Raw genomic sequence first — 12,684 nt, forward strand, 5'->3', positions numbered from 1 at the left:
ACACACACACACACACACACACACACACACACACACACTGCATGATTCTGCTTGTAAGAGATACCTAAAGTACTCAAATTCTTAGATGTAGTTAAGACTATAGGGAGAGGGAAACAGGGAGTTGTCACTGTTGCAGTCATGCAAGATCAGAGAGTTCTAGAGAGCTGTGTAACAATATGCATACAGTTAATATTGAAATGTACACTTAAAATATTTGAAGGCAGGGTGTCTGGATGGCTCAGTTGGTTAAGTATCCAACTCTTGATTTTGGCTCAGGTCATAATCTCATGGTCCGTGAGATGGTGCCCTGCGAAAGGCTTTGTGCTGACAGCGTAGAGCCTGCTTGGGATTCTCTTTCTCGGCCACTTGCTTGCTTGTTCCTGCTCTCTCTCTCTCTCCCCAAATAAATAAACATTTTAAAAAAATTTAAGAGGGTATGACAATGTGTTTTTTACCATAGTAAAAACATTTTGTATGTAGTCTTTCATCACATCTGAATTTTGAGTCTCCGCTGCCTTCCCATAAGACTTTCTAAGAGTCCACATTACAGAAAAATTCACTGGTGTTTTCTTTTAGTACTTACTTTTTTTTCCCCCCTTAAATCTAGATCTCTGATCCATTTGAAGTTTCTGCTGGCATATGGTATGAGGTATGGATTTACTTCATATTTTCCTGTGTCCTAGCACCATTTATTAAAAAGTACATTTCTGTCCCAATGACTTGCAATGCTATCTTTATAGCACTAAATCCCAGATGTACTTTGTTCTACTTCTATACTTGTTATTCTAAAGTTTATTTATTTTGAGAGACACAGAGAGACAGAAAAAGGGGGGGGGGGCACAGGATTCAAAATGGGCTCTGCGCTAACAGCAGAGAACTCAATGTGTGGCTCACACTCACAAATCATGAGATCATGACCTGAGCCACAGTCAGGCGCTTAGCTGACTGAGCCACTCAGGGGCCCCTCTGCGCATGTTAGTCTGTTCCAGTGGTCTGTTTGCCACTTTGTTTGCCATACCACATGGTTTTAATTATAGTATTCAGAGTGAATATGTTTTAATGTCTAGTAGGTATAGTCACTCTTCATAGGTTTTCTTACTCAGTGTTTTCCTAGCTATTCTTACATGTTTATTTTTCCAAATCAACTTTAAACACATGTTTCTGGCTCCATAAATAAATTTAATAATGTTATTAGGACTAGAGTGAATTTATAAACTAATTTAGGGAGTCCTGCCATGTTTGTGATGTTGAATTATCTCATTAAAGAACAAGGGATACTTTTCTATTTATCATGTTTATGTTGTATCTTTCTGGGTTTTAAAGTTTCCTTCATAAAGGCTTTACATATTTCTTAAGTTTTTCCTAAATATGTCTTATCTTTTCTATTACTTTTGTAAATGAGGTTTGCTCTACCGCTGTATCTTTTAATTGGTTATTGTTTGTATATATGAAGGCTACTAATTTCTGTACTAATTTTATATCTGGCTACCTGACTGAATTACTGTATTAGGTTAATTTTGTTATTCACTCTCTTGGGTTTTCTATTTATTTTTTATGTTTAATTTTGAGAGAGTGTATATGTGCATGTGTGGGAGGGGCAGAGAGAGAGAGGGAGACACAGGATCTGAAGCAGGCTCCAGGCTCCAAGCTGTGAGCACAGACCCCAATGTGGGGCTCAAACTCACAAACCGCAAGATCATGGCCTGAGCCAAAGTGGTCTGCTTAACTGACTGAGCCACCCAGGCACCCCGACTCGCTTGGATTTTCTAAACAAAGATCATATCAAGTACAAATACAGTTTTACTTGGTCTTTTCTAATTCTTACACTTCTAGTTGATTTGCCTTGTCTACTCATATTAATATCTCTAGTACAATATAAATGTTAGCATCCTTAGATTAAAAACAAACTCTTGCAAATAAATTTTTTAAAAAATGAACAGCTCAACTTTAAAATCAGGCTGAGGCATAGGACAGGTAGTTTACAAAAGAAGCATCAAAGGCTGATTAACGTACTCAAAAAGGGGCGCCTGGGTAATTCAATTGGTTGAACATCCGAGTCTTGATTTCTGCTCAGGTCATGATCTCAGGATTGTGAAATGGAGCCCCACTTCAGGCTCTATGCTGAGCATGTAGCTTGCTTAAGATTCTCTCTCTCCCTCTGTCCCTCTCTCACTCACATGCTCTCTCTAAAAAAAAAAAAAAAAAAAAAAAAAAGGCCATATTAAAAAGTCCAATCTCATTCATAACACTTCCATCAACAAGGTATGAGAGTGTCCATTTCCCTACACCTATGGAGAACACTGAACCATTTTTTAATCTTTTCCCACGAGATAAGTGGAAAGTGCTATTTTAGTTTTAAAGTAGCTGTTCCTACTCTTGGCTTGTTTTTATGAAGTGGTTAAGACATGATGCAAAAGTGGCATAAATGGGCTTTACATATCAGGGGCAGAACAGCCACTAAGTACCCTTACCTATTAGGATGGATGAATGGATGGATGGATGGACGGACGGACGGACAGGCAGGCAGATATGGACAGAGTGAAAGGCAGACGCTTGGGTAGGTTCAATCATTAAATAGAGAAGTACAGTTCAAAGCGTTACCTGCCAATCATAAAGTAATCATGCCATTTTCACCAATTTCGAAGGTAGCAACCACTTGTTACCTTTTTAATTATGACAGACAGCAACTATTAAGTTCTTGAACATTAGGGTATCACCTTAATTTTGGCACTATGTTGTGTGCCTAGTGGGAAGGGAAAAATGAAACTTTAATTTAACTTAAATTTAAATAAAACTTCATGTACATTTCATATTCCCCTGTACAGATTACATTTCTTTACGTGGCATATCTATTTGGAAAAATCTATTCATCGTTCAGGCTGGCCCAGACTTCGCCACCTCCATGAAACCTGCCCTGGACAGTGTCCAGTTCCCGGGCTCCTCCCCTTGTCGTCCCCTCGTCTATTCTGCCTCTACCTTGTATAAAGGATACCTGTGTTTAAGAAAAGATTCTTGGGTTTCCGTCTGTGCTTCTCTAGAATCTAAATTGTGCTCAACTCACAGGAGATCTACAATAAATTCTTGACGAACTGAACTAAACTCAATTTACTTTCCTTGGCACAAGGAAGCGTGTTAATATGGAAATAAAATGGTCCTGGTATACCAGGGGCAGCCCCCTTAGCAAATGCCACCATGTCAGAGATCAAATTTTTTTTAATGTTTATTTATTTTTGAGAGAGAGCAAGTAGGGGAGAGGGAGAGAGGGAGACTGAGGACCCAAAGCGGGCTATGCGATGACAGCAGAAAGGCCAATGCGGGGCTCGAACTCACAGACTCAAGTCATGCGAGATCATGACTTGAGCTGAAGCTGGAAGCTTGACTGAGCCACCCAGGAGCCTCAGAGATCAGATTTAGACAGAGAAAGGAAGTTCTCAATTGGGGCGACAGAGGGAGTGATTGTTGCATTTAGCTCCCAGTATTAAGTCAGAAGAATCCATACTTAGAGTAAAAATAATTAAGAACAATATTGATTCACAGCTTTAAGTCATTTATCTAGGACTATCCTTTTCAAGACTATCTTTTAAAAACTTCCACTTATAAAATAATTAAGTAATGGGAATATGTGTACAACATGGTTATACATGTATGTTGTACATTTGAGGGTTGCTAAGAGAATGAATCTTAAAAGTCTTCATCACAAGAAACAAAATTTTTTTTTAATTTTTAATGTTTTTGCTCATTTTTTGAGAGACAGAGAGAGACTGTGAGCAGGGGAGGGGCAGAGAGAGAGGGAGACACAGAATCCGAAGCAGGCTCCAGGCTCTGAGCAGTCAGCACACAGCTGGATGCAGGGCTTGAACTCACAAACTGCAAGATCATGACCTGAGCCGAAGTCGGACACTTAACCAACTAAGCCACACAGGTGCCCCGAAAATAAATTTTTTGTAGCTATGCATGGTCTATGTTAACTAGACTCACTGTGATGTTCATTTCACAGTATCAAATTACTATGTTGTATACCTGATCTAATATATTATATGTCAATTATACCTCAATAAGAGGAAAAAACTATCTGCTCTTTTTTTTGTTTAAAAATAATATAAAAACATTTTACATCATATGTATTTTGTATTTTACCACAATAAAAAAATCTTAATACACATATTGGAAAAAATTTATATACATATTGGAAAAAGATGTAAGCACATACAATGCTGGAGTGAAAACTTTTCCCAGATCCACCATTTCTCAAAATTAATCCTACTTCAATCGTTTGCTACCTATTCTTCCAGGTTTCTCTATCTGTGTTCTTAATATATTTAATAATGATTATATTAATATTTCTAAAATTCAGATCATGCACTACATACTGTCTTACATTTATTAAAAACTATTTTGTACATCTCTCCATATCTGTACAAAAAAATCTACCTCTTTTTTTTCTATAAGCCTTCACAGAATTTTAAAATCCACTTTCACAGAAGTCTTTTGTGTGGATGTGCTGTAACTTATTTAACCACCGTATTATTATGAACGATATTAAACAACTGTCTGCATATATCTCTTTGTGCATATATGTAGGTGTTTGCCTAAAATAAATTCCTAGAGGGGGAATTTCCAGGTAAAAATGTATTAATATTTAAAGTTTTAAAGATACTGCCAAACTCTTGTGCGGCTCCCTTTAAGACAACAGTACCAACTTATAGTCGCATTTATATTATTATTATTTATATTATTCAATTTTAGTCCTTGAGGTTTACTTAGGTGAATCAAGATTGCCATATTTCATTGAATCTATGATGCCATCTTATATAAAATATATCCTGACTTCAGACATGTTAAAATGCGAAAACTGGCCTTCTTATATTAGATGAAATGATGCTTCTTAGCTGTCCTGGAAGACAAATGACTAACTGCTTATACTGAAAAAAGCACTTCCTCAACAAGAGCAAATCAAATGCTCAGAGTTATTAATTAAAAAATACCACATTTCCAAAAGTATTTTTGCACAAGAAATGAAATATCTCAAAGCAAGTTTGCTAAAACTAGGGAATTATTCACAACAATCAAGCTTTACAAGGCCCATACATAACATTTGGATAATAATTACAAAGCTTGCTCTTCTCTGCCGTAAGGAGTCTATCAGCAGACCATAGAACAAATCGAACCATGCATCTATTTTCTAACATAGTAAGTCCTGGCCCATATATTGGTGTCAAACGGAGAAGTTCACAGTTACTCTATTAGCAAAGCCTCTTATGGATAAGAACAGGTAACTCTTGGGGCAGTTGGGTGGCTCAGTCAGTTAAACATCCAACTTTGGTTCAGGTCATGATCTCACGGTTCATGAGTTCTGTGCTGAATGTTTGCTCAGAGCCTGGAGCCTGCTTTAGATTCTGTGTCTCCTTCTCTCTCTGCCCCTTCTCCACTCACACTCTGTCTCTCAAAGATAAATAAATGTAAATTAAAAAAATTTAAAAAAAGAACAGGTAACTCTCTTAACTGGATTTGGCTCATTTATACATACAATTCATCTTGATCTTTGATAAGAAGTCACTTCCGAAGTTCAGTCCCCAGACACAGCTGACTCTGGATATCTCTGCCAGAGGCACATGGAAAGCTGGGTATCATTTTCCAGCGCTAATGTTTGAGCTGAAAAGGTGATACAAATACTCTAAAGTCCTTTTTTGTTGCTTTATTTGAGCTACCTAATTGCTCTAAAATTGAACTTTAAAGGAGTTGTCAGGCTTATTTACCATAAGATCACTTTCCATCTCAGGCATCCACTGTGCTATTTTCTACATGTGTGATCGTATCACACGTGTGGAAATTGTATCATGCCTTGATGTGCAGGAAGAAAAGGTACTAGTAAGGGTGCTGGAAATGTCAGAGCCTCTTGGCTAAGCACAAAGAACAGAATCGGATCATATCTAACTCTGAATAAATATAAGCTCTTTATACCATGTCTGCAACATGAAATACTAAGTCTACTTAGATTTGATTAGAATTAGTTGAAATGTCGTAGGTATTAATAAGCCTCCACCGTAAGAAAGGATTTTCCAGTTACACTTAATAACACCATTAAATCCTTCTGTGCACCCATCAGTTAACTGTGAATGCTTGTAATTTCACTAAACACACCCTCCATTCTTATGCCACTTTTGCACGTGACATGTAACCCTTCCTAAGAATGCAGTGACAAAGAGGAGAAGTTCAACTCCCAACAATTTCTACAACTTATTTGTTCTACTGCTGCTACTGTTGATTCCTTCTTATTCATTAGAGGCCACAATTTGCTATTTTGCTTTGAAATTTAGTTAATTCCTAATATACTGAAAAATGTGTTTTTCACCCAAAACCCATGATTGCATGCCTCTACTTTCATGTTCCCTTCGTGACAGTGTGTAGTACTCTCATATCTTTCAGTATCTTTAGGGTTTTAAATTACCTTTTCCTCCCTATTTTACCTCCTCTCTGGCCTTCTTACTACTATCTTAAAAAAAAAAGTTCCTGTGAGACAAAATATGTTTTTAAATATCTAAATAAATTTTATTTATTATTGACAGAGAGACAGAGCATGAGCATGAGGGGGGCGGGGAGTGCAGAGAGAGAAAGGGAGACACAGAACCCAAGCAGGCTCCAGGATCCATGCTGTCAGAGTCTAATGCGGGGCTCAAACTCACGAACTGTGAGATCATGACCTGGGCTGAAGGTGGTCGCTTAACAGACTGAGCCACCCTGCACCCCTCCCAAACCTTACTCTTAAACCTCTTCAAGATCTCTGCACCTCAGAGACGTAGTCGGCTAACGAGCATTTGATTCACAGACTACACTTTCCTACACTGGGGTAAATTTGAAACAACTGGTACAAAAGAGATGGCACAGTTAGCTTTTAGTTGATTAAGGTCAAAATGTTACTGTAAAGGTCACTATAGCCTTTTTCTGTATGTGATCAGCCTGGACATAGGATGTAGAGAATCATCTTTTTGGTTCCTAATTCTTTTATTATATGCTGTAAAAACGAACAAAAAACAGAGGGGAAGGGGGGAATTCCCCACAAAACTCCCAGAAGTCCAGCGATGAGAGCTTAGAGGCCGAAACCCTTCTGGACTGGTCAGAACCCACTGCTGCTGAGCCTGGGCCCCAGCCTCAAAAGTGCCTGGAAAATGAGGCTGGGGTCTGGGCAACAAAGAGGAGCTCCTAAGATATTTTTCTATATCTGGTGGTACCTCCCTCTAATCCATTCCTTAATTAACAACTACTTTTATTCTTTTTTTCTCCAAAATACCTATTTAGCTTTCACATATGTTCAGCCTTATGCCAGGCACTGGGACACAGTAATGGCAGAGCACGTGGTCTGTAGACAGAGCAAACTACTAGAACATATACAAACCTATGTAACTGCTCTGCTGAAATCCTGCAATGGTACTCAAGGTTCCTTAAGATCTGGTCCCTGGTAATCTTTCTAGCCTCGTCTCCCACCTACTTCCCAGTTCTTGCATGGTAAGTTCCAGCCATAACGAACTCCTTTCAGGTCTACTATCTGATGCTATTTCCTTCAGTCTGTCAGCTATGACACGGTTTAGATGTCTTACTCTTTGAGAAAGCCTCCTCTGATAGATCAAGACCAGGTTACGTATAAGGGAAAATTCTGGGGTGGCGTGTAACCCCTTTTTTTCTTAAGAGAGAGAGAGAGAGAGAACGAGGGTGCTGCTCTTGAGCAGGGGAGAGGGGCAGAGGAAGGGAGAGAACCCCAGGCAGCCTCCAAGCTCAGTGTCTAGCATGACTTGGGGCTCGATCCCACAACCCTGGGATCATGACCTGAGCTGATATCAAGAGTTGGATGCTCAGCCGACAGAGCCACCCAGGGGCTATTTTTTTTTTAAATGTAGCACTTCTCATTCCTCCCTTTCAGTGTATGAAAATATATATCTAACCAAATCAGGTCACAAAATGTCTGACACAACTCTGCAACCGTGTCCTTTCCTTGTTTTCTCTAAATAAGTTTCTGAAAAGATGTGATATACCCCTTTTCTTTTTTTAATTATTATTTTATTTTTGAGAGAGAGAAAGAGAGAATGCATGCTCACGAGTCAGGGGAAAGGGGCAGAAGGAGAGAGAGGATCTCAATCCGGCTTCACACTGAAGACAACGAGGCGCTTGATCTTGCGATCGACCCTGGCATCAGGACCTGAGCCGAAATCAAGAGTTGGACACTTAACTGACTGAGCCACACAGGCCCCCCTCACCCTGTTTTCCAATTCAAGAAAAGGTTAAAAGGTTGGCTGGTACAGGCGTCAAAATCTGAAGAAAGTAAGACTACTGCAGTTAGTTTGATGACTTAATTCTGCCACTTCTTTAAAAAAATTTTTTTTAATGTCTATTTATTTTTGAGAGAGAGACACAGCATGAGCAGGGAAGGGGCAGAGAGAAAGAGGGTGACAAAGAATCTGAAGCAGACTCCAGGCTGTAAGTGCAGAGCCCAATGTGGGGCTTGAACTCATAAGCTATGAGATCATGACCTGAAGTCGGATACCCAACTGTCTAAGCCACCTAGGTGCCCCAATGCTGCTACTTGTGAAGACAGTAAATGTGCAGAGACTGTGTTAGCACAGTGGACAGCAGATGGGCATGGGACGGGCTTGTCATGCCACCAGTCCTCCTGAGTGTCTATGATTTGTTTCTCTGCTCATCAGTCCTGGCCATGATAGGGCAGGGGCATGTTCCCGCGGCCAGCCATGTTGCCTTTTCGCTTCTCATGGGTGCCTTTTGGGTCAGAAGAAATAAAGTTTAAGAGTTTACTAATCTGAAATTTCATTGTGAGTTCCAGCTCCCTTAGTAAAAAGACTGACGCACAGCTCCAGCAAACACAGAAGGATCCACCTCTTCCAGCAGAGCCCCTGAGCTCTCTTGGTTCCACCCCATGGGACCCTAGCCCTCCACTTTCTTATTTATTTACTCATGTTGCCTTTGTACTTGTCTGTATTTGTCAAAAGGCTCCCCTGCTGACCTTGAGTGCAGAAACGTCGTACTTGGGGCTGCAGCCCGAGCAAATATTGAGTATCTACCACACCTGGCACATAATAGATAATAAATGACTGATAAATGAACGAATATAGACTTGCTTGGCCCTTCAAGGAAAAAAACCCAAACGTTAAAAGCTTTCAGGATATAGAGTTCCTACTACAGTCACTAGAAACCATTCTGCTGGTAAATTTCAGTTCCTTCTCACCTGATCGGTATCGTTCATCCCTGGCTCCCCCAGATCGAGATCGGTGGTACTTGGAAGGAGCAGAAGTTTGAGCTGCAGTTGGAGCAGGTGTCTGGTTTCTATGTTCTTTCTGTACTGCTGATTCGGTTTCTAAAAAAGGAAGTTTGGAATATGGTTATCCGATAACAATAGTAGCTATAGTTTTCTGGGCACTTTGTGGCATTCTCACAAAACTCTGAGGGAGGTACTATTACCCCCCTAGAGAGCTTCAGTATACATACCTAAAAATGGTGCAAAGACAGCCAGGCTAAAAAATAGAATCTTAATAGTCAACAGGTGATAGGAGAGAAATAGTTTATTTTTTGAGAGAAACAGTATGGGGGGGGACAGAGAGAGAGACACACACACAGAATCGGAAGCAGGCTCTAGGCTCTGAGCTGTCAGCACAGAGCCCAACGCGGGGTTCGAACTTGTGAACAGGGAGATCATGACCTGAGCCGAAATTACACAGTTAAGGGGCTGAGCCAGCCAGTCACCCTCAAAGACTTGAAGAATTGATGGGGTGGAGGGATGGAGGGGTGTATACGACCCCTTAATCCTGCATTCATAGCACAGTGAATAATACTTTGGGGACCTTTAGCCTCCCCACCATAAGTCACTCCAATGAACATGTCATTTAAGCAAAACTACAGTACTTATTATGTAAACACAGCTTTGAGTCAAGTCTATTAGCCCCTCTTTCAACTGGAGTCACCACTGAACTTGCCCCTTTCCCATACCTGGCCTGTCTCCATTCTCTGCCCTATAAATGTTCACTGTCTTATCATGAATATGGGGAAGTGGGAAATAAACAGGTAATATAACCAGAAGAAATACACTTTAAGTTCAGTCCCACAAACTATGAGATCATGCATGACATGAGCCAAAACCAAGAGTCGGGTCCTTAACCAACTGAGCCACCCAAGTGCTCCTCATATACTATTTTTAAGAAGGCAAGAAGAATATATTTTAGAATGCTCCCCGCTGAAGCACTTTTATGAATCTAGAAATGTTTATTTTTGATGGTTCCTGGCAGCTGAAAATTTTAATATAAAATATATTAACTAAGCAGAATCTATTTTAACACTGATATTTTGAAATGTAATGTCTGGGACTGTAAACTTAAGTTTTAAATCAACTTAAGTTCTTTTGATAATCCATTTCACAGAAGAGCTTTACTGAGTTTTTAGTACTTTCATTCCTAGTTTCATCTCAAAGAGTCAACAAACTATAGCCCATATCTGTTTTTATAAACAGTTTTATCAGAACATAGCCATGCTTTTTACATCTGTTCACACACTGCCTATAGATGCTTTCACACTGTAAAGGTACATGAAGTAATTAGACAGAGACTGATGTAAAATATCTGCTATCTTGCTTTTTATAGAGAAAGCTTACCAATTCCCAGTCTATAATAAAAGCTAATATTTAAGGGTTTGTTTTGTGCTAGGCACTGTGCATACAGGTTTTCACACGTTATTTACTCCTCACAACAATCCTACAAAGTCAGCAGCAACACTTTCAACTTATTAGAAAAGGGATCAGACATATGTATTATTTTATGCAGTCACACAGAGCCAGGAATGGCAAGAGGCAGGATTCAAACCCGAATCTAACTCCACTGGTACTCAATCATAAAAGGTTATGGGGGGGGGGGGGGGGGGGGGAGGAGAAGGAAGGAAGGAAGGGAAGAAGAAAGTAAGAAAAGATTATGAAAAGTCTCCCAAGACTGCTAGGAAGAAAGCAATCAAAATTAATAATGTAGTTTAGGAACATTTAAATGCTTCAGGATTTATAATCAGCAGCTGGATAATAGTTCTTTAAAAAAAAAAATCAGGGGCACCTTGGTGGCTCAGTTGGTTGAGCATCCAACTTCAGCTCAGGTCATGATCTCACAGTCTGTGGGTTTGAGCCCCCCATCGGGCTCTGTGCTGACAGCTAGCTCAGAGCCTGGAGCCTGCTTCGGATTCTGTGCCTCCCTCTCTCTCTGCCCCTACCCCCCCCAAACTAAATATACATTAAAAAAATTTTTTTAAATCATTTGCCAACTATAAGAGACTCTTAAACAGGGAGAACAAACAAAGGGTTGCGGGCAGGATTTTGGATGGGAGGATGGGCTACATGGGTGGTGGGCATTAAAGTGGGCGATTGCTGGGATGAGCACTGGGTGTTGTATGGAAGTGATGAATCACTAAATTCTATTCCTGAAATCATTATTATACTATATGTCAACTAACTTGGATTTAAATTTAAAAAATCACTTGCCTTCATGTACATGATTCTGCAAAAAGCCCTTCCAAATAAAGTTTTCAACCTTTCATCAGAGAAATTATTTACAACATATTCCAATTAATTTCAAATAGAGAACAAAAAATAAAAAGGAGCTATTTTTATTTGCATAGTCAGATGATCTATACAGGAAGGAAATCAGATTAGCACACATGAGCTGCTTTGCCTGTAAATGTGCACAGCTAAAGTGGTAGGACTTAGAGCACTAAGTTTAAAACACTAGCTTTGTGTTACTTTGGAGGGTAAGGTATCACAGTGAATATATATTTGAATTACCCATCACTGATTATTTTTTAAATTAAATAAATAGAACTGCCAGGCCTGACCAAACCACCCTGCTCCAAACCACGAGGGCTTCTGAATTAGCTAAAGATCCAAAGGATGAAAAGAATGAATATGGATGCTCATTTCACAGAGGATGGGCACCAAAGGTTTAGGTTTCTTTTTTAACCATTCCTCTCATGCTTTTACTTTGTATTTTTCAATTAATTAGGAGAAAGAAGATAAGGTAGGTAAAAAATAAAAATTGTTTCAAAAAAGTGACAGAGCAGTGACAGGGGCTCCAGGAGTTGATTCATTTGTTTGAGGAAAAATGGAAGAGAATGAACATTTCCACGTGAGATTATCTGGGCATTATCAGAGATCAAACCACAAGGAAATGTAACACAAATACAGACATCTGATGAGAACTGAGAGTCAGATGACATTTAGCAAGTGATGTGCCGAGCTGGTACAAAAAACAAAACAAAACAAAAAAAGCAAAAAAAACCCAAAAACAAAAACCCAAAACAAAACAGAAAACCCCACACACAAAACAGGCCTCACACACGCTATTCAGCAAGCAACACTGCTATGATGCTCTGGAGTGTTCATCTCCGTTCTTTCAGAATCGAGTCATCCACGCAGACTACGTCCTTTTTGGGTCTAAAACCATGACAATCATTTTGCTGTAGCTTGTCAGACATGGAACCAGAAGGTCAAGTTGCAGTTTCAATTAAGTGGCTGACAAGTTTATTTAGTGAGCATTCCTCAGGTGCCCACAAAGCGCAATGCCACAAAAACATGGATTTCTTTTTTTACTTTTTTTTTTTAATGTTTTATTTATTTTTGATACAGAGAGAGACAGAGCCTGAGAGGGGAAGGGG

The 12,684-nt window shown here is 39.5% G+C and overlaps 1 protein-coding gene across 5 annotated transcripts in view; it reads right to left on the reverse strand.

The window, feature by feature from the left end:
• Positions 1–12,684, reverse strand: part of DIP2B (disco interacting protein 2 homolog B) — a 224,119-nt gene that overhangs the window by 87,394 nt on the left and 124,041 nt on the right. For 4 of the 5 annotated variants that reach the window (XM_029954849.1, XM_029954847.1, XM_029954848.1 and 1 more), the window contains exon 3: positions 9,233–9,361. In XM_029954849.1, the coding sequence (XP_029810709.1) occupies positions 9,233–9,361 (129 nt within the window). Of the gene's footprint in view, positions 1–8,090; positions 8,192–9,232; positions 9,362–12,684 lie in introns of those variants that run through there. The other variant, XM_029954851.1, reaches the window with a different exon arrangement.

This window comes from Suricata suricatta, chromosome 10, assembly GCF_006229205.1.
Source record: "Suricata suricatta isolate VVHF042 chromosome 10, meerkat_22Aug2017_6uvM2_HiC, whole genome shotgun sequence".
NCBI classification, from domain to species: domain Eukaryota; kingdom Metazoa; phylum Chordata; class Mammalia; order Carnivora; family Herpestidae; genus Suricata; species Suricata suricatta.